Source organism: Rosa rugosa, chromosome 4 (genome assembly GCF_958449725.1).
Source record: "Rosa rugosa chromosome 4, drRosRugo1.1, whole genome shotgun sequence".
Taxonomy (NCBI): domain Eukaryota; kingdom Viridiplantae; phylum Streptophyta; class Magnoliopsida; order Rosales; family Rosaceae; genus Rosa; species Rosa rugosa.
The window spans coordinates 52,026,440-52,048,897 of NC_084823.1; the positions used below are offsets into that span (position 1 = coordinate 52,026,440).

Genomic DNA, 22,458 nt, shown 5'->3' on the forward strand with positions numbered 1-22,458 from the left:
CACGCCGAAATTTTAGAGATCATTTGTACGATGCCTTGTGTTGGTATGCACATACCTCTTAAGCACAAGTATCAGAAGCACAAGATTCGTATCGCCAATATACAAGCGATGTAAGCTCCCAGCCGAGGGTTCTGATACCCCTCGGGGCGATATCGAGAACCCCAAGCGTCCCACACCGAAAGAAACGGAACCAAGCTCCCACAAGTCTGCTACATTAAGGTCATCTCCAACAACCCAAAGAGTTAACTGTTTACTATCACTTTCCACTATCATTATCTTATACGATACTGACTTAGGCATCGGAGCGTTGAAGACCGGCACACCCGGTCCTCCCTCTGACCTTCTTCTGTTTTGCAGATAAGCGAGACCGATAGCGATAGTGACAGACCGATACATCCCGTGTTCAGCTGGATCGGACTCCTCTCGAGACAACTGAAACACCTTGATTCAGAAGAAAATTAAGACCTTTATAGATGGTTAGCTAAGAAAAGGAGAAGATATATCAGGAGCACTTCTGAAAGCAATAGAAACATCAAGGATTTTTGCATTATATTCTCCACAAACTTTGCTTCATCAAATTGGTGCTTGGACGAACTTGTTACAAACTTACAATCCTGGAATGTAGAAAAACAAACAAACAAAAGGTTATGCCTTTTTTTTACAAAGTGGATCCATCGGAAATCAGAAAGCAAGAGGGTAGTTTTGGTGAAGCACTTGCTAAGCACGAAAAGAAATTCCAAGATAACAAGGAGAAGGTCCAAAGATGGAGGGCAGCAAACCACTGCAAGATAACTTTTTTTTTTTTTTCATTGGCTTTGTAGGCTTTGGTCCCCTCCTAAGTTGCTATTTTTCTTCTTTTAATAAATTGCTGAGATAGGGAGCTGCTGCTCCTCCTCCATCTAGTCTTCTGCCAAAAAAGAAAAAAAAAATCTAATGAAGAAGCTAACGCGGTATCTTACCGATCATGCTTGACTGCTAAACACCTTGACAACTCTAAATTAATTATACTTCAGATCATTTTCGTACTTACTGTTAAGTAGTATTTAGTCTTGGGAAAATGATCATTTACCCAATTTTAGGGTTAATTAACCCCACTTACCCAAACACTCTAAGAGATTGCTCACTTACCCAACAATTTTCATGTTCTTCTTCCAAAAACAACCAGCTCTCTCTCCATCTCCAGACCTTCGATAAAGAAGAAAAGATTCAAAACTCAGAAAAACAAAAAGGGTAGAAAGAATAGAGGAGAGGAGAGGTCAGATTATCTTTCTTCAACATGATGTGATTATAATTTAAGGTATTGAGTAGATGAATTTTGCGGTAGAGGCTCTTAAGGTCTTCAGGGTTCCTCAAAAACTCATAAAGGTTCACTTGGTTCCATGCCACTTCAATCCCTTCATACTCATCAAAGGCTTTATATCTGAAACAACCAAAAAACACAACAATGAATACAAAGTTCATACTTTTACATCAAAAAGTTTCAAACTTGTGCATAAACTTGAAAAGGGTATTGAAATCATACATTGTCTTTGAAGCTCCTCTGCCCAGAATTTCATTATACTGCAAAAAGCATTGAACATAATCAAATTGATCGAGTTCAAATATATGGAGGCAAAAACAAGACCCCAAATTCAATATCAACAAAAAACACCATAATGGCAATGAAAACATGAGAATAGGTGCTTACTCTTCCATATCTTCCCGTAGGATCAACCTTAACAAACTCTGGGTAATCCTTATCAGAAGCATTAACACCATTCATTCCTTGTTTCTATGTAGCTAATTTCAAATTTCTATTCGTCGATTAGCTATTCGTAGACGGTGTTATTCTCTCTCTTCTCCTCGTCCCCGCCCACGAGAACCCGCAACCCAACTCAGAAGAGATTTCTGCCCCGGACCCAGCACTGGAGGCCCAGGTGTCAACTGCAGCTCCGGTGCTGATCGCATCAAAGCGGTAGAGGGACATGTTCAAGAAGAAGAGTGAGGGTAGTGAGAAAGAGAAGGAGAAGAAGAAGGAGTGGAAGAAGCAGATCTGCTAGAAATGCTTGTACCCGACCCAAATTCGGGGATCCGGGAACGCAAAAGGTGAATAGCTCGTCGTGTTTAAGAAGCAACTCGACGGGCGAGCTGGTTGATGAATTATCGGTTCTGGCCAGTACTAGTGTGGAGGTTGAATTGATGGAGAGAGAGAGAGCTGGTAGTTTTTGGAAGAAGAAGAAGACGAAGATAAACAGAGGAGGAGAGAGAGCTGGAAGAAGAATAGGTAAAAAGAAAAAAAGAAAAAAAAAGAGAGAGAAAAAATAAATAAATATAAAAGAAAAAATAAGTGAGGGTATAATAGACATTTCAGCGTGTAAGGAATGCCAAGTCAGCAATTTAACGGAGATTTTGACGAAGAATTGACGGCAAGGACCAATTTGGTGAAATTGGAGAGTTTAAGGACTTTTTAGGTGAAATTGAAAGGCGAGGGACTGAAACGTCTACTCCCTATAAGTAGGCCTGGGCTCGGTGCGGGTCGACCCGGTTTGAGGCCCAAACCGCATCCGCACCGTATTTTGCGGTTTGGCTATTTTCGGAACCGCAACCGGTTTTTCAGTGGGCTGGGCCGCATTTTTCGGTTACACCGAAATGCGGTTCGGTAACCGATTTCTTTAGGCCCAGTAACAGCCTTCTTTAATCACCATTTGAGGCCCTAAAGACCAGGCCCAATACATTCATGAAAAACATTCATCAATTCTTCAGTTCAACACTGCAATTGAAACTGCAGTTCAAAACATTCATCATAAAATCCAAACTGCAAGTGAACAATCAACAGTTCAACACTTCATGAAAGTATCAAAATGCAAAGTTCAAACTGATCAAATTAAAACCAACAAGGCAAAGTGCAGTTCAACACAATACACAGTTACACACCATCAAACTTCATAGTTCATACGTCATACATAAAACCAGCAGGAAATTACAAGCTATAAGTCTAAAACATGCCGGAAAATTGCTTCGGCCTCCATTCTTCAATCTTCATCATTAGAATTCTCTTTGGCTGGATCTATTGATTCACACGCAATGTACGTGTGTTTTTAGCCCTAATTACCTTGAAATTAGCGAATACTCAAGCATTATTTCGTAGTATTACTTTGTTTTCTTCATTTGTAGGAAATTATGGTCAAGAGAGGAAAAAGACGAAAGAAGTAGCGAATTTGAGCAAAATGTCAACTTCCGACTAAAGGACAAAAAGTCAAATGGTTGACCATCGGGTCAACCAAGTCAACTTGGCCCGATAGCATGAAGTCCAAGGCCCAAGACCAAAGAAGCACACAAGTGAAGACCCAAGCCCATTTGTATTACATCTTTGTATTTAACTTTCAAATTCAAAATTGATGTAATGACAATAATAATTAGTGGGCCACACTTCACACACATCACACATGTGGATGGATGAAAATATTTATTTGTGTTCACACTAGGCACACACTCACTTACACTTTTACCCTCCGGTTTTCTTTTTATTTTCCAAAATGTTTTCTAATCTCCTAATTCTCTATATTTTTATTAGGTTGTTTTAGTCTTTTATTTTTACCCTTTTTCTACTTGTTTTTGAGCCCTTGGATCTAGGGTATAAGTCTAATCTTGACCCTTGAACCCAAGGGGGTATTTAAGCACCTTTGCACACACCTTTTGGCCGAATTTGGGACTTCTCTCCCTTCTCACCTCTTCCTCTCTTCTTCATCCCCCATTCTTCACATGTAAGCTTGCACAAGGAGGAGGCACACACATTTCCGGTATCTAGGCCACCATCTCTACACCATGGCTTCATAAGGGTAGCAAGAGAAGCCATGAAGTTATGACAATAGCTAGTGACAAGCTTTGCCTTAAATTTCATGGATTTCTCCTCTCTTTCCCTCTTCTTTCTCTCTCTTATTTCTTGCTTATGGTGTTGTTTGATGTGTATTGATATATACTTGTGTGTGACCTCTCATGGTTTTAGGGTTTTGAAACCCAAGTTTAGTTTTATATGGTTTTGTTGAGGAATTAATAAAATTGATGTTTATTCATATGATTTGTGTACTCTTGCTTTAATTTCTTCACTCTAGATGTATGGTTTAGGTTTTCCCCTCCTTAATCTATGTTTGGTGTGTTGGAATTGGAATATTAAATTGGGGAATTTATATTTCAATTTAGATTATGGCATGAGTATGGTGGAATTAATTTGCCCATTGCATATCTCTATTTCCATTTGGATTTCTTAGATTGTGGTTCTCAAGTCACCCAATTTTGAGTATTATTACCCTTGATTGTCGGAATAGTATTCGGAATTGTTGGGTAGGGTAATTGTTATCACAAGTACTTTTTTCGACCTTATTATTTGTGGTGATAGTTGCTAGAGTGTGTTACAATCGATTGTCGAAACCTAAAGCATTTAGTTTTGAGCACTTATGGCCCTAACAAGGCATAAGGTTTGAGACTAGTATAGGGTAGCCAAAAACTAAGTATTCTTTATTCTTCTTATTTTTGCTTAGGGTTTGACTACTATTTTATGACAATCAATTTAGCTTTCTTTTCGACCTCTTAATGCTAAATGGAAATCCGACAAAACATTTGAAGCATCATTTGAATTAATCATCGTCATTCCATATGATTTTAGATTTGTGTGGAGAACCTTAAATTCCATGGTGACCCTTGATGCGATGCATCCCATCCTTCTATCTATCTTATTTTTATGTCGTAGTTAGTTAGTGTATTTATCATTTATGAAAATCCAAAAAATATTGTGACTTTCCCACTACCATTCATTTGTAAATCCATGTGGGCGTGAGCATTACAAGCACTTTTGTGTGTTTCACGGCCCTATCTAGGCCTTGCTTGGTGCAAGGCCGTCTATGTGACTTTGTGTGATGCAAAGTCATGCTTGAATGAGGCTCGGTGCCTTGTTTAGCATTTTTTCTATTTTTATTTGTGATTTTCAGTGACCTAGGACCAAAGGATTCTTAGTTAGCTCGTAATCCCCGAGGTACGATAAACCGGGACGTAAATACTTCCCATCTTTGATGACCGTGTTGATTGTTACGCGATAGGCGAATGAAAAACGCTCAAATCATCTATCCAAGTATTCAACAATCCCAACAGAAAGCAACAAAATAGAAAATCAAAATTTGCCGAGAGAGAAGAGAAGAGATTTAAAGAAGAGAAGAGAAGAGATTTACCTTCGCAAGATTTAGAGAGAAGATCTTTTAGAGATGTCGAGAGAGTTGGGAGAGGTCGAGAGAGATCTCTCTTGATGTTGAGAGAGTTGGGAGAGTGTACTGAAGACAGTTTTGGCAAATGAGGTCGTGCGGCTAGGCTTTGAGGGTGTTAGGGTTTCTGCAGATTGGGTGCATACAAGTCTATGTAAGCTTGGTTTATGACCAATCATAATTAGACAAGTAATAAAAATTAATTTAAATAAAAATGCGGTTCGGGCGGTTTAACTCGGGCGGTTCAACAGCTGGACCCGATTCCGAACCGTTATGAATCAGTTCGGTTCGGTGAGACTTCAAAACGACACCATTTTTGGTCGATCCGGTTTCCAAGCCGGAAAATCCTGGGCGGTCTGGTCGGTTACCGGATTTCCGGTGTGTTATGCCCAGCCCTACTTATAAGTATAGGGAGTAAACAATATTTTGTCCTTTAAACTAGTACATGTTAGCACTGCAAGACAAGCAAGCCCTTAAAGGGGCCTTCTTTCATGAAGAAGAAATCTTCTCCCTAGTTACCCGGAAAATTATATAGATATGATCAACTCAGTTTTTTTTTATATTCAAAGTAACATCAATTTAATGTAATGTAGAGAGATGCTGATATGTGACCGAAAATTGGATCCCACAAATGATTCTTTAAAATGACAACTCAGTCTTTTTATGATAATTTTGACCAAATTAGTTTATTTATTTATTATTTTTTTTATATTTTTATTTTTTATATTCAAAGTAATACCAATTTAATGTAATGTAGAGAGATGCTGATATGTGACCGAAAATTGGGTCCCACAAATGATTCTTTAAAATGACAACTCAGTCTTTTTATGATAATTTTGACCAAAGAAGGAAATAGGAAGTGTGAATTATAAATTAGAGAAGGATTAAATTTTATTTACTCCCTATACTTATAGAGTTTCATCGTTTCAGTCTCTGACATTTGAATTTCACCTAAAAAGTCCATAAACTCTCAATTTCTTCCCAATTGGTCCATGCCGTCAAAATTTTCTGTTAAAGTTGCCAAAAATGTCTATTATGCCCTCACTTACTTTGTTTTTTAAAATTTATTTTTTCTCTCTCTTTTATTTCTTTTTTTCATTTCACCTCTAAAAGGTCTGTGGATTGGAACCATTTTGATGAGGAGATGAACAGAAGGAGGCGAGAGAGCCGGAAGAAGAAGAAGAGGTAAAAAGAAAAAAAGAAAAAAAGAAAAAAAAGAGAGGAAGAGAAATATATATATATATATATATATTTTAAGTAAATGAGGGTATAATAGACTTTTTAGGGAAAGATCACGGAGTTTTTGACGGATGCTTGACGGCAGGGACCAATTGGGAGGAAATTGGGAGTTCAGAGACTTTTTAGGTGAAATTCGAAGGTCAGGGACTGAAACGATGAAACCCTATAAGTATAGGGAGTAAGCAGTATTTAACCCATTAGAGAATGTGAATTTCAGTCCCGTTATGGATTTGGTTGAATTTTTTTTATAAACACAATTCTTGCATAGAAAGCTAAAAGATCAATGGTTCTTTCTTGATATATATGTGTGTGTGTGGCAGTGGCGGAACTGTGTAAGGGTCTGGGGGGGTCCGGACCCCTGCCAATTTGAATACTTCCTTAATTAGTTGACCCTTGCCGATCATGAATACCTTGATTATTAGAGCTATACTATATTTGAAGTTTTGAACGCAACCCCCACCACTATATAATCTATCCTTTCTCTTTTAATATCATACCTCAATATATGAATTCCTTTAATCTTACCTTTTGTATTTGGTTGATATTTAATTTTGTAATTTTGATCCGGCAAGAACTTCAATATGGTTGCAAAAAGACATTAACTACTGTTAATTATTTGTTATTTTTATACTTCAATTTTATGTTTAGGATGACAAAAAGAGTGTTTTTACATTTGGACCCCCCCAAACTCTTAATCCTGGTTCCGCCCTTGTGTGTGGGCGTGTTCTGAGGCAAACGTCCGCAGTGCAGCAAAAGTGCTGACGTCCATGCTATTACCGCGATTAGGTGCCGATAGCAGCACTGCTCTTGTCGGATGGAGACTAGGCCTCTATCTTAAGCCTCTTCTTGCCGATGGACTCATCGGCGTTCGATCTTGATCGGGCTTGAAGTTTCAGGTGAGCTCGCCTCCCAGACCTTCGACCTCGATCACCTTGGCCCACATCATCATGGTGACGCCGTCCGGGATGCCCATGGTCTCCATTCGGCAAGAGCAATGCTAGCCGTCAGGGCCTAATCGCGGCGAAAGCATGGACGTCCGCACTTTTGCTGCATTGCGGACGTCCTTTTCTGATCCTTTTTGGTTTGAAAGGAAACTTGGCTTCAAGTTTGGAAAAAATTGCTTCAAAAGAGAATCAAACTCCCTCCCTCTCAGTCAAATTTTGAACAAAGCCTTTGAACCACTAAAGCAAGTGCTCAAATTGTCCATTATTTCAACAATAATTTATTTATAATTGCTCATCTTTTTCGAATCTTATTAAATATCATTAATTATTTTGTCAAATGTTACCATTTAAATTCTCATAAATACTTTGCCATTATTAAATGGATAGATTAATTAGTGTACCATTATTATCATTTAAGATTGATTAATATATCAAATTACAAATTTAGTTTCGTTCGTATATAAATAAATTAATGAATGAATATAGAATTGACAGGTAACTTGCCTTTTATTGGTGCATTGTGTAACCAGAGGCAATTGCCAATTTAGAATGAATAGTGGACTGGCAGTACCAATTTAATAGGCAAATCAACAATTGCCCTAGGTTCATTGGTGCATTTGCTCTTATACTAAAATATTTTTTATGTAGAAATGGTCAAAATCAGTGTGCTATAGGCTATAGCTTAAACAAAAAATGTAAACCGGTACACATGCGTGGTTATTAAAATTTGACACTAATACATTATTATGCAGAAAAATATGTAGCAAAAGTCAACTGCTGATAGATATAAACTTTTTTCTTTCACCAAGTCACCATGGGTGATAAAGTAAGCTGGGGTCCCAAACCTTTATAAACCCATAGACAAAGTCCAATTTTTTTTCATGTGGGATTTATATATTCTCAACACGCCCCCGCATGGTGAATTTTCAAGCCATACATGTGGATAACTTTGAGTGACATGGAGCCCGTGTGGCCGTGAGGCATGCACACGTGGGATAACCCGCTACGATATTATGATAAAATAATCTGGGGTTCACATCCAAAACCAATTGGCAATGAATGGAGTGGCCCAAACACTTATAAACTCATATGCAAGGTCTCATTTTTCCCATATGAGATCTATATATTATATATATATACACAACACTTCTCCACTGCGGACGTCCGCAGTTTTTCTTAGGTAATCTGCCGAACCGGAACCGTTCGTGTACATTGTTGTAAATTGCAGTTTTGGATGCCTTAACGATTACCAATTTGGCTGAAATTTTGTAGAGGTGATCTATACATTAGGACCTAAAAACTGAACGGTTAAGATGTGAAAATATGATCGAAAAGTGGGTCAAAACTGGAAATCCGTACCTTTTTTCTTAGGTGCGGATATCCGCACCTGAGCAAAGTTATATATATATATATATTTTTTTTTTTTTGACTCTGGACGACAATGTAACTCCCCACCCCACCCCATCCATAATGTCAGTGAGATTTGAACCCGTGACCTCCACAGTGTTAGTTAGGCTAGCTAACCAACAGGTCACGGCTATATGTTTTACAGTTGACTTTGAGAAGGATTCTACATTAAATACAATTATGAACAGAGCACACAATCAGGACTTGATTAAGATTGGTGAATCACTCTTGATTTGGGGAGAAGAGTGATTCACGCTAACAATGGGTCGTTGCTTAAACTTAAGACGGAGGTGAATGGAATCACAACGTTTTGTGCTCTTACAAATAAGCATGAACGTGGCCTAGCTGTGAATGAAACATGACACCTAATCAGCTGATCTTTCCAAAGAGAACATTAGGAGTTAGGAGAGGGCTCCTTCCTTTCTGAAAAGACGGACACAGCTGATGTCAACTCTGTTTGGGTGGTGTCTCCAGAAGAGGAAGAAGAGATAATTTGAGATAGAGAATTGTGATGGACTGTCTTTATTTAAGTTCACATGGTAGATGAAACTGCCAGGCGCATATATAGAGCCAAGCATGAGAGGCTGGCTTACAACTCTTTTGAGAGATTTTAGTTGTCTGAAAAGCAATGTAAGAACTCGGATCTTCCCTTCCAAATATGGCCTACAAGGAAGCCTCTTCTTCCTCTAGTTCTCTGACTTCTCTCTGTTAAGGGTAAAAATGTAATTACAAAAGCAAGATTTAGAAGTAGAGTTATAAAGGAACTTTAGCTGTCGTTTTTCATTGTATTAGAGAACTCAGTTTTGCAATACAGTCATGCTTCTCTTCTTCAATTTCTCTGAGATTCTGATTATTGTTGAATTCTATTATGGTATCAAGAGCTCAGGTCGATCTGTGACCTAGTTTTTGTCAAGAAAAATCATCAAGAATCAAGTTTCTCCTCACTTTTACTACAATTTGTTCAAGCTAGCAGACTGTTCGTTCAATTCCGGCTCAAGATTCAGATAAGTTCATCATCGATTTGGAAGATTTTTGTTAAAATTTAGCTATTGTTCATATTATCGAAGCTTTGGATTTCAGTTTTGAGTATATGATTACTGGAAGTTATAGTTGAAGATACAAGAATCTCAGAAATCTCTGCAACTTTTAGCATTTGATACTTCAAAACCCTAGAATTTTAGGGATTTTAGTTCAGTTGTTCTCTTCGTTATGAATCGAGGTTTATTCTAGAATTTGGTTGTTGATTAATGAAAATTGGTGAAAGGAAGAAGTGTATTTTGATGTATCGTCAAGAAAACTGATGAAGTGTTGATGTGATTGTTCTTGTCAAAAAAAAAAAAAAATTTATATACACTTTGCATTATTAGGTTGTCACAAGGATTGTTGAGATACATAATTCTGCATTGATATTCCTTTGACATCATTGTTTACTCTGGTCTACAATCTACAATTTAACCTGATCAGAATTATTTGGGATTGAGAAAGAAAGTTGAAAAAGAACTGAACTGTGAAGATTTGTGAGTCTCTTTCTGGTTCTTTTACACTTCTGTGTTACCTTGCATCATGGACAACAGTACTGTGTTACAAAATTGTCTACTGTCCAATTTCTACAATCTAATTACAGTTCAACTAGATGACACTAATTACGTTACTTGGAGATTTATGCTAGAGTCTATGTTGGTAGGATGTGATCTTATGGGATATATTGATGGAACTATTCCTTGTCCTCCACAATACAAAGTCATAGAAGAGGGTAGTCTTACCTCAGAGCTTACACAAGAGTATAAGACTTGGAGGAAGAATGACTCTGCTTTAATGACATTAATAGCTGGTACTTTGTCTCCTAATGCTCTTTCTTTTATTGTTGGGAGCAAAACCTCAAAAGAAGTTTGGTTTTCGCTTTATGAGAGGTATGCTAAACTTTCAAAGTTCAAAGCTTTCGAGCTCCAGACCTCATTGCAGAAATTTCAGAAAGGTAAAGATAGTATTGACAAGTATATGGAACGTTTTAAAACTGTTCGGGACCAACTGTCTGTTGCTGGAGTTCTCATCCCTGATGAAGATATAGTGTTTCTGATCCTAAATGGATTGCCTGTTGACTTTGCAACCATAAAGACTATCATCAGAGCTCGAGAGACGCCAATTTCTCTAAGCGAGCTTCGCACATTATTGTTGGATGTTGAGTCTGATATTGTTCAAGAATCAAGATCATTTCCTCCTGCTCCCATGACTGCAGTTGTTGTCAATCCTGAGAACCATACAAGATCTGATGCAGGGCAGTGTTTCGAATATTCTCCTGGTACACATCTTGCTACTCAAGTTTCTCCAATTACTCAGTTTACTTGTGTACCTCAACAGACTGTCATGCCTAATAGTACCAACTATGTTACTGCATTTGTTTTTGGGCTACCCCTTATGTCAAGTAATGATCATATGGTGACATCCACTCCCAATGCATCTGTTGGTTCCATTTTTTATCCTCTTGGTTCACATGAATCTGTTGGCTCCATTGTTTATCCTCTTGGTTCAAATGTTGTTCCAACAAGTGAAGTTCTTTACAACGGTGGAATTTCTCAGCCAAAAACTGGTCTTATTCAGCAAAATGGTACACATCCTTCTCCTCAAGTTGCTCAGCAAGCTAGGTATTTTAACTCCATTGTTGGTGCTTACAAGTGTTTTGACCAAAGAAGAAGAGCTAGAGTTTGTTATCAGAATAGTGGGTGGAATTATTACAGAAATCACAACAACTATGATTATACTCATGATAGGACTTCTAGCTTATATGATAATTCATGTAGTTTGGGGAATAAGAACTTTGGAGGTCTCAATGGTTATGGTTTCTCAAATGGGATCAGTAATACTCCTGAAGCCTGTCAAATCTGCAATAACAAGTGTCACACTGCTCTAGTATGCTCCCAGAGATAATCTCCTAGGAAAATTATTACCTCTGGATCTTATATGCAGTGTCAGATTTGCTTCAAGAGGGGTCATAGTGCAGCAGAGTGTTTTCATCGGCATCACTATGGTTTACAATCACCATCTTCTGCACAATTTCAAGCTAAGGCTACTTCTGTCTCTTCTCAACCAAGTATGTGTCTATCTTGGCCACATGACAATGGTTCTCAGTTACTGCCGCTCATTCCTCCTGGCTGAAGCAAACAATTTCACTCCTATCATAATCCCAACATTTTATTACTTCGTGCAATCTGATGTGTTCCCTCCCATCAGCTTGAGGGGGGGTGTTAAGGGTAAAAATGTAATTACAAAAGCAAGATTTAGAAGTAGAGTTATAAAGGAACTTTAGCTGTCGTTTTTCATTGTATTAGAGAACTCAGTTTTGCAATACAGTCATGCTTCTCTTCTTCAATTTTTCTGAGATTCTGATTATTGTTGAATTCTATCACTCTCACTCATCCAGGCATGCATGATGTGTTTTTGAGTTTTAGAGGTACTTATACGCGCTTGGGTTTTACATATATAATCTGTACAAGGCTTTCGATAGAGAGAAAATCAAGACTTTCTTTGATGATCGTACACTCAAGAGAGGAGAAAACATATCAGCAGCACTTCTTCGTGGAATAGAAGTTTCAAAGATTTATGTGGTTATATGCTCTGAAAACTACGCTTCGTCAAGTTGGTGCTTGGATGAACTTGTTAAGATCCTTGAATGTCAAAAATCAAAGCAGCAGATTGTTATCCTAGTTTTTTACAAAGTGGATCCTGCACATGTACGACATCAAACTGGTAGTTTTGGTCAAGCCCTTGCCGGGTTGAAATACAACAAGGACAGGGTCCCCATATGGAGGGCAGCTCTTACACAAGTAGCAAATTTGTCTGGATGGACTTATGTGGACGGGTATGTTAAATACAATATATCGTTGGTTAATCACCTATACAAACACACACACACATCTGATCACGTATTTTCTGTATATGTTTTCAAATTGACAGGTATGAATCTGATTTTATCGAGAAGATTGTTAGAGAGATATTAGATGTTGTCGGCCTCAACGACCAAAAGACGAAAGAAGATGAAAGCTGTTGTAGAGAATTGGAAAAATTGTATTGTATTCATCTCACCATGAGGTTTATATAGGGTTACATCATGTGTATAAAAGGCAATACATAATAGCTATACTAATCAATCGCACATTACGAGTCTGTCAATCGCAGATTACACATATGTCAATCGCACATTACAAGTATGTCAACCGCATACATTACGAGTATGTCAATGGCATACATTAAGCAATACCTATTGCATGAATATTCATTATCATTACAACACTCCCCCTTGGATATTCCATGTCAATAGTGTTGCCTTTGCTATGCGCTTTTAAGTTGCCTCGTCAAAAACCTTGTCAAGTAATAAAAACCCTGTGGGAAAAACAACCTTGGTTGAAGGAGAAAAAGAGCACAACGCGCGTGAATGTGGAGTAGTCGTGTTCCTTCAACACTCCCCCTTGTGCCGCTCAAACTCGGTGATGACGCTTTGATCGTTGCCTCACTAAAAACCTTGCCAGGTAACAAAAACCCTGTGGGACAAAAATAACCTTAGTCGAAGGGAAAAAAGAGCACAACACGTCATTCACTCTTTGAGATCGAACATGTAGACATCATGCCTCCCCCTGATGTCAATATCTCCCCCTGATTGTTACAATCATGGGAGTTCGGATAACTTTCTCAATCCGATGCTCTTCACATGTTTCTCGAAGGTGGATTTTGGTAACGACTTAGTAAATAAGTCCGCTACATTATCCTCTGATCGGATTTGGTTCACTTCAATATTTAGAAGTGCTTGTTGTTGCTGATTGTATAAGAACTTAGGCGATACATGCTTGGTGTTGTCGCCCTTGATGAAACCTAATTTCATTTGCTCAATACAAGCTGCATTATCTTCATAAATGCATGTAGGTTCATCTGTGGTGGACTTCAAACCACAAGTTCCTCGAATGTGTCTAACTACAGACCTTAGCTATATGCATTCTCGCACGGCTTCATGTAGAGCAATAATCTCTGCATGATTTGAGGAAGTAGCAACAAGGGTCTACTTTGTAGACCTCCAAGATATCGCTGTGCTTCCCATTGTAAATACATAACTCGTTTGAGAGCGACCTTTGTGAGGGTCAGAGAGATACCCTGCATCAGCAAAACCCATCAAGACATCGTTGTCATTTTGATGGAGGGAGGAGGAGCACGGAAGGTGGCATTTTGCCTTGTGGGATCCGATCCCACACTTCCGTCATTTTTTTTCTCTCTGTAGGGATAAAACAAGCCCATATCAATCGTACCTCTCAAGTATCGAAAGATTGTCTTTATACCAATCTAATGGCGTTGCGTTGGCGCGGGGCTATATCTAGCCAACAAGTTCATAATAATTGAGGTGTCTGGTCTTGTATTGTGCTAAGTACAATAATGCGCCTATTGTACATAAGTAATTAAGCACTTCTGCTATTAACACGTCTTCCTCATCATCCCTGGGACGAAACAGATCCCTTTTAGGGCCAAGATTACGGACGACCATGGGAGTGCATCTTTGACTTTATCAAAATGCCTAAGCATCTATTGACACGGTATACAAGTTCTGAATCTAGACAAAACGGTGTTCTCCCAAGGTCCTTCCTCTCAAACTCATATTTCAGGTGTTCAACGGTTTCCCTTAACTCTCAAGGGTTCCAATTATGTTTATCAACATAAACCGCGACAATTGCAAATCCGGAACTTGTCATGGAAACGCGTGGGCATAGTTCATCATATCCCTTCCCAATCAAGTAGTCATTTTAGTGAGCATTTCAACCTCGTTGCAAACACGCTCCGTGGTCTAGAGCCACTTGACTTGGGTAAATGAAGTCCACAAGAACCTTCATTATATTCCGTATCTAGATCCCCATAGAGATACGTAGTGACCACATTCGTAAGCTGCATGTTCAGTTATTTGGAAACTACCAAACTGACAAGGTAGTGGAGTGCAATGACATCCATTACGAGAGAATATGTCTTCTCGTAGTAGATTCCAAGGCGTTTTGTGAGAAGTCTTGCGCCATAAGGCGAGATTATCATCTTTTTTTCTCATCACGCTATATAACGAAGACCTATTAATGTTAATAGGTTTTATGTTAGGAGGTGTTGGCATCTCAGGCCTGAAATCCTTCCTCTTCGTTAGTGAATCCAATTCAACCTCGATCGCATCTTTCCATTTATGCCAATTTTCTCTACGTTGGCATTCTTCAACGGAGTAAGGTTCGATGTCATTGGTCTCAATAATTCCACGTCCTCATGTACACTAGTGTAGTTCGTAGAGATCTCTATATTCTCAGGAATTGGTTCTAACATTGAGGCGTCCCCCAACGATGTCTCTTGGACATAACCACAATCCAAAATATTCTCATGAGACGGATTTTGAGTATCAATGATCAATGGATCAAGTTGTGCCAAACTCGCTCTCTTCTTAGGGCGATAATCCATCGAACCTATGGGTCTCCTACGCTCTTTAGTGGAATTGGTTCTAACATTGAGGCGTCCCCTAACGATGTCTCTTGGACATAACCACAATCCAAAATATTCTCATGAGACGGATTTTGAGTATCAATGATCAATGGATCAAGTTGTGCCAAACTCGCTCTCTTCTTAGGGCGATAATCCATCGAACCTATGGGTCTCCTACGCTCTTTAGTGGAACCCATGGCCTATGACGCCATTATGCCACCTTGTGGCGTCACCATACCACCATCCATGGTGGTGGTGCCGTACCCATCTTCTCTGGGTGGCACCATGTCCTCTTGTGGGGACATCAATCCTTGCAGGCATGTTTGTAGCAGGTATATGTGATCTCGTCATTTTTAGGGGATCAAGATGAGACATAGTGGGGACAGACCACGACAATTCCTGTTGTTTCTGTTAAACATTGACGTTCTAATCTCCCCCTAACGACGGGAAGACTGTCTCATCAAAGTGACAATTCGCAAATCCAGCGAAAAAGAGATCGCCTGTCAAGGGTTCTACGTAGCGGACTTATAGTTGGAGGCCTATGTCCAACACAAATATATATATGCATTCATTGCAATGACTCATGTTGATGCGCTGTGGCGGCGCAATTGGCACATAAACCGCACACTCAAATATGCATAAGTACGAGATATTTAGACTCGAACCCAGTTACTAGCTGTAACGCAAATAAAAGTTGAGTGGCTGCTATGAGTCGTAGACGAATGAGCATAGCTGCATGCGATATTGCATAACCCAAGGGGAAATATTGGTGCACATTACCAAAATCCGGGCTACCATCGTAGTCTTTTAATAGTGGCTTTTCTGCCAGACCAATTGGGTGTGTTTATGGGAATATGATACTTGATATCAATACCCAATGATATACAATAGTCATCGAAAATTTTCGATGTAGACTCTCTAGCATTATCAAGTCAAATTGACTGAATGGGATGATCTGGGTAGTGAGCCCGTAGCCATATGTTATGTGCTAGGAGTGTAGTATAAGCAGCATTATGAGTGGATAATGGAACAACACGTGACCAGCGTGTTTGCGTATTAACCAACACCATAAAACATCTATACGGTCCGCAAGTTGGTTGATCAAATCCACAGAATTCCCTTAGATTCTTTGTAAGAATGGAATTATTTCCTCAATCTTCTTTGCATAGGATGGTCTCAATCCTAAAGAACAGGCTTTACAGAACGAAACATGGGCCTTATAATCAACCAATGAAGGTTTTGGTTAAGCCACAATGTCACATGGACTTGAGAAGTAGAGAGAGGAGTTGAATTAGGGTTTATGGCGTCAATGCCATGTATTTGACGCAGGGGGTAGGCGGCGCCGGCCATGTGTGGCCGGTCTTGCACAATCATGGCGCCATGAGGCGCATGTACAGTTCCTCGAACCATTCTTGGTTCTTACTTTTCTTCGTTCTGAAAATGGATGTTCGTGTGAAGTCTTTTAATACACGGATCATCATGTCACGACTTGGGTGTCTCAAACGGTCATGCCAAAGCCTATATGTGTCAGAATCCCATAAGTCGTCTCTCATGACATGGTTGGATTCAATAACTCGAATAGTGGTTGCATACAACCCACTAGAGCGACACATAAGTTTCTCTAATACTCGTTTATGTCCGTAGTCATTAGAGGTGATGCAAAGGAACTCTGTCCATTCTCATAATGTGTTTCCACATGAAAACCATTGGCTCTTATATAATAAAGTTCGAATTAAGGTATGTCCAAGACATTAAGTAAAAGAATTGATACTTTATTAATAGCCAATGATTACATCAAAGTTTCCAAAGTCTAATCCAAAATAAAAGTCAAACTTAGACGAATCGTAGTCACTCAATCCGTTTGGTAACTCCAATCAAATATGACCAGGGAAGTAGAGAGATGTTGGTGGAGCGAGGCTCTCTTAAGTACCACTAATCTCAATGACTTTCCTAGACATCATATTTCATTGGGTGTGCCACATGAGAAAGAGTTAATACAATTGTCATTTATTGACTAAGGCATATTGCCATTACAAAATTCTTGGAAAATAAAGACTATTTAATCAAAATCTGCGGCATCAACATGGTTGTTTTCCTCGCCAGATTTGAAGTCTGTAATGATGAGATTGACGTCATTGTCATTTCCATAATCTTCTTCAGCTGCGAGACAAGCCTCATGCTCTCTCATATCTTTATACACTTGTATTGTGCAGCTTTGTTTTTCCACTCGTATTCTAGTGCTTAAACCAATGCTTTAAAGATCCACATCTATAGCATTACCTCACCCATTAATTGAGATGCACCTTGTGCATTTGGACATCCTCCATGGACGTTGGTGGCGACACCACCACTACCGGCGGCGCCTGTTTTGCCTCTCCCACGTTGGCCAATGTTGCCACGTGTCCGCTTATCAATCTCGCGGTTTTCCTTCCTTTGTAGGGCGGTTGTATGAACCTACACGTCCATTTCGTTGGCCCCTAACTTTTAGGGTTCCGCTCCTTGCGCCCTTCTTTAGGTGCGCTATTATAATTCGCCTCGTGAACGCTCTTAGTTCCAACAGGCCTTTGAATTATAGTTTTTCACGAGTATGTTGTTAGCTTTCTCAGTAACTTACATAAGTTGATGAAACCTCGTAATCCATCTAGCATTATACACAAGCTTGTTGCTTGGCAATCATTAACGCTGAGACGGGGAAGGTTGAGAGGATTTTTCTCAATTAATCTTTAGTCTGTGAGCTCTTATCCACAGAATCTCATTAGTAGTGAGGTGATTCTTGACGCCATTCACCCATCGGTGATAACAAATGTCATTTGAATCTGGTTTAGTGAAGTCGAGTTTTTGTACGTTTGCATTCAACATTCAAAGCCAAAGGAGAATAGATTAGTTTCGGAGTAAAAACTTCCACGGCAACTAATATAAGATTTCCGAGCCTTGATGCTACCAAGAAATCGATTTCCAAGAATATTTGGATTAGACCGAACAATGATGTTTAATATGGTCACAATTTGATGCTTACGGACGCTCTTAGTCCAAGCATTATGAACACTCTTAGTTCATACGGACGCTCTTAGTTCGTTAAGCGTGAATCCCCACAATTCCTCTTTATTAAATACTCAAAATTAAATGTTCATATATTTCACAATTCTGTAATAAATAAAAGAATTTAAAATACAATAAAGCAGCAACCTTAATTATAAAAACTTACGTGATGGTCCAAGGCTTGAGAACACGCGCGTGTTGGAGTAGGCGTGTTGGGGCAGCAGGGGCTGCAGGAGGCTTGCGGCTAGGGAGCTGCAGCACTTGCGGCAGTGAGTTGTTGAAATTCGGAGCAGATTCTCTTCTGCACAGCTTTCACTTCGATTGGTGTACAGGTCTCAAAATAACTCCGATAAGGCTGAAATTCGGAGGTCAGATGGAAGAGACAGAGGCGAACAACTTTGATGAAGAAAATATTTTGATCTGAGGTTCCGAACTAGACGTTTCGGGGATCGCAAGCAGACGGACGTGCACAGGAAAGGAGAAGGATGCAGTTGGTGTGCGTTGGTGCTGCAGGGGCAGCAGACGTGCAGTGGTGCTGCAGGAGCAGCAGGGATGCGTGCGCAGGGGCGCGTAGGTGCTGCAGGGGCAGGCGCGCAGGTGAGGCTAGCGTGGGCTAGGAGCTACGGTGATGAAGAAGATTTTCGAGTTTTTGGTTTTTGGTTTGTTCTTAGGCTAAGGTTAAAGCTCGTGCTGATAACGTGTTGTAGAGAATTGGAAAAATTGTATTGTATTGTATTGTATTCATCTCACCATGAGGTTTATATAGGGTTACATCATGTATACAAAATGCAATACATAATAGCTATACTAATCAATCGCACATTACGAGTCTGTCAATCGCACATTACATGTATGTCAATCGCACATTACAAGTATGTCAATCGCATACATTACGAGTATGTCAATCGCATACATTAAGCAATACCTATTGCATAAATATTCATTATCATTTACAACAAAAGCAATAAAAGGGACTCTACTGGCCTCGAGGACCAAAAGAAGAATAAAGATGGGGCGGACCTGTACAATCAGGCCGCACGGAAAAATATTCTAAATGGGGCGGACCTCTACAATCAGGCCTTGCTTCAGGTTCAGAAGAATATAAGAGGACCTCTACAATCAGGCCTTGCTTGAGGCCCAGAAGATCCATGATGGGGTGGGCAAACGATTTGCATAGATGAGCTTCATTTCTGTACGTGTCCTGCTTCTTCAGAGTTCAGTGGTTATGTTGGGGAAAATCATTGTTCATTGTTACATCCTGGGTTTCATTCTGGTTATGTTTCATACGTGTATCAAAAGTCGAAAACCTATATATTGATGTTTATTTTCAGCATCACTGACTTTGGCTATGGCAATTCAATGTCATAGAACACCCTAGCTGGTAGTGGCATCAGAATGAAAAATCCTATTGTGAAACTTCAAATATGGTCAAAACTCGTAAGTCATATGTCAGGTGCACTTTCTTTTCATCTTTCTCTAAACAAAATACAGAAAAGGACACTAAAGGTAATCAACTGGCAACCTCCTATTGGATGCAGGCAACAAAATGAATCAAAACAGTTTCATTTTTCTTTTCTTCTGACTTCTCCTCAAAACTCAAACCTCTACCATTTTGGTGTAAAAGCGCCTTTGCTTGATCTTTAGTTAATCAAATCAAATTCTTGTCTAACATCTGCGTTTGAGCTTCTACAGCCATTAGAGGTTGTTGTTGCTCTTGTGGAACTGGCAATGCCAAGGCACAAAGCTTCAGCCAAAGGTCCGCCAGGTGTTGAGCTCATCCATGAAAGTGGGCTCATCCATGTTACATTCTGCCTCTCTGAACCGAAAACCCCAACACCCATTTCCCTATTTCCATTTTCTTCATTGGCTTCACTATTCTCACCAGACATTGATAGAGTGAGGGATGAAAGGGGCAGCTTCTGGTTTAATGCAACAGAGCCCCTCTTCCTCTGGCCAAGCTCATCAATGCCATTACCATCTCTCTCAGTGGACCAAGCATCAATGAAATGCCTTGTCTGTTGCGCCTGGTTTGAATTTAAAGCTCCTCCCAAATAGTCATGTGACCTCTGACTCTGCAGACCTTGGCTACCACCCCTACACAAATTGAGTGAGCTCTCATTTTGTTGCTTTGGAAAATCCACATCTGTGTCACGCTTGCTGGTGTGGCTTTTCAAACCCAACTTGAATGGCATCAATTGCTCCCATTCTTGGTTAGAAACAGCAACAGAGGCGCTTTCTCCATTCACGAACCAGTCCAATGCTCTTCACAGTCAGAGACAAAAAGTACATTTATTACCCCAAACAAAAATATATAGCAAAGACCCACATCACATTGACACATTCAAATGCAAATAGATAAGAACAAGCAATAAAATAGTATAGAATTAATGGCATCTGGTCATAAGTTTCAGTAGGGAATTAAGAGAATTGAAAACTTGAATATTTAACTCACCTGGGTTGGCCATGTGATGCAGCAGCAGGAGTCACCATGGAACTTGAAAATGGAGTTTGATTGTTATTCTTGAAAGATGAAGGCTTTGGATTTAGCATGTTAGCATTCTTGTTGTTGAGTAAGTTGGGGATTGATTCCACACGCTTTCTTGAACGTCTTTTGTGGCAGTGTCTCTCACAATATTTCTGATCAGGAGCTATGTCTCTGGAGCACCTCCATTTCTTACCATCGGTTCTCTTACACCTCCATGGCTCTGGATCCAAGCTCCTAGAAAATCCCACCAACATGTCTCTCACTCCTCTTGTTTTTGATGAGTCTCTTGCTCCTAACAAAAAGAAATACAAAACCCATCATTCTTCTTCCCCAACTTTATAGAACAGAGACAAGCAAAGAAACAAACATTTGATGAAGAAAGAGCAAAAAAGATTTACCATTTGGTGATAGATTGTTGGTGATGGAAAGAATTAACTGTTGAGGGACAGGGAGGCATGCCATGATATACTTGTAAATCACAGTCTGTGTCTCAAGCTCTTCTCTCTGAGCTGGAGTAAAAGGAATTCTAACATTCACATTCACCATTCCACCTACTGATCAAAACCCACAAAGACCAGAACATGTTCGTCAAAAAAATAGAATCTTTCTACCCATGTACTAGCTGAAACATTAAAGCAAACACCACATGTGCAATCAAAGATTGGCTTAGTGAAAAGAAAGGAACTTTACCTGAGGAACTGAAAGACAAACTATCAGAGTAGTAAGGCTGCTGCAGATTCTTTGGCACCACAACTGAACCAAAATCAGAGGAGGCAGCATTGTATATATTAGTAATCCCTGGGTTGCTGTTGTTGCTTGTGTTATAAAACAAAGGTGTACTATTACTACTAGCTGTTTCTCCATCAAAACCACCACTGCAAAATTGAGGCTCATGATGAGGCATCACCATCACCATCTGATTCATCTTCTTACAAGGAAATGATTGGTGATGGGTTTCCATCATCAAACCCAACCCAATATCACAACACTCTGTTTCTGTTTCCACAGACCCATTTCTCCTACTCTTCATGATATATAGTCAGAAAGATGCTACCTTTCTCACTCACTTCTCCAACCAAAAACCCCAAAAGGAAACAGCTTCAACAACACTCTTACTCTATCTTATTTGACACTCCAACTTCCTCACACTGTTTTGATTTCTGCTATTGCTCTTCTAGTCTAGTGGGTTTTGCTATAGTGTGGCGGTTTCCTTTGCTTCCCAAGCGTCCAACATTAGTTCCTTTTATGCAATAAGGACAAAGAACTAGTACAAAGCAGCTGGCACTGTACAGACACAGAGACATAAACGTTTACTTCATGTCATGTCTAACACCATTAGCTCCCAAATATAGTGGATTATAGTCGCCACTGCATAGGATTGGACGATTGGTTAGAGATTAGTACTGCCTTTTGGTTTTCATAGCAGACACAAAGCCTCATTGGTTCTCAGTCCTTCACTTTGTTCAGTACTTTGACTAAGCTTGACTGAGAGACTGATGGTCTTTAACGACGTTAACTCTGTGGGACCCCTAGGGTTTATGTGGAGGTTTGGGGACCAAAGGCTGTTGAGAATTGAGATGTTGATGCAGTAACTAATTCCTACTTGAAATTTGGACCCCATGAATGA

General features: G+C 39.6%; 3 protein-coding genes across 4 annotated transcripts; 1 reads left to right on the plus strand and 2 right to left on the minus strand.

The window, feature by feature from the left end:
- Positions 1-1,119: 1,119 nt before the first annotated feature.
- Positions 1,120-2,146, minus strand: LOC133743075 (probable serine/threonine-protein kinase WNK9). The gene is made up of 3 exons (XM_062170818.1): positions 1,688-2,146; positions 1,523-1,560; positions 1,120-1,420 (listed from the first exon to the last, which is right to left on the minus strand). Exons 1-3 carry the CDS (start codon positions 1,760-1,762, stop codon positions 1,207-1,209), a joined length of 327 nt encoding a protein of 108 aa, XP_062026802.1. The 5' UTR covers positions 1,763-2,146; the 3' UTR covers positions 1,120-1,206.
- A 9,790-nt stretch (positions 2,147-11,936) lies between these two features.
- LOC133745002 (disease resistance protein RUN1-like) lies at positions 11,937-17,545 on the plus strand. Its single transcript, XM_062173010.1, has 4 exons — positions 11,937-12,077; positions 12,268-12,677; positions 12,773-12,883; positions 17,521-17,545. Exons 1-4 carry the CDS (start codon positions 11,937-11,939, stop codon positions 17,543-17,545), a joined length of 687 nt encoding a protein of 228 aa, XP_062028994.1.
- A 1,864-nt stretch (positions 17,546-19,409) lies between these two features.
- On the minus strand, positions 19,410-22,157 carry LOC133746576 (growth-regulating factor 8-like). 2 transcript variants are annotated; one of them, XM_062174744.1, is made up of 4 exons: positions 21,522-22,157; positions 21,230-21,382; positions 20,799-21,123; positions 19,410-20,608 (listed from the first exon to the last, which is right to left on the minus strand). In XM_062174744.1, the coding sequence occupies exons 1-4, from the start codon at positions 21,859-21,861 to the stop codon at positions 19,987-19,989; spliced, it is 1,440 nt and encodes a 479-aa protein (XP_062030728.1). In that variant the 5' UTR covers positions 21,862-22,157; the 3' UTR covers positions 19,410-19,986. The 2 variants fall into 2 exon arrangements, with proteins under 2 accessions (XP_062030728.1, XP_062030727.1); XM_062174743.1 differs by having other exon boundaries at positions 21,230-21,385; positions 21,522-22,155.
- Positions 22,158-22,458: the final 301 nt, after the last annotated feature.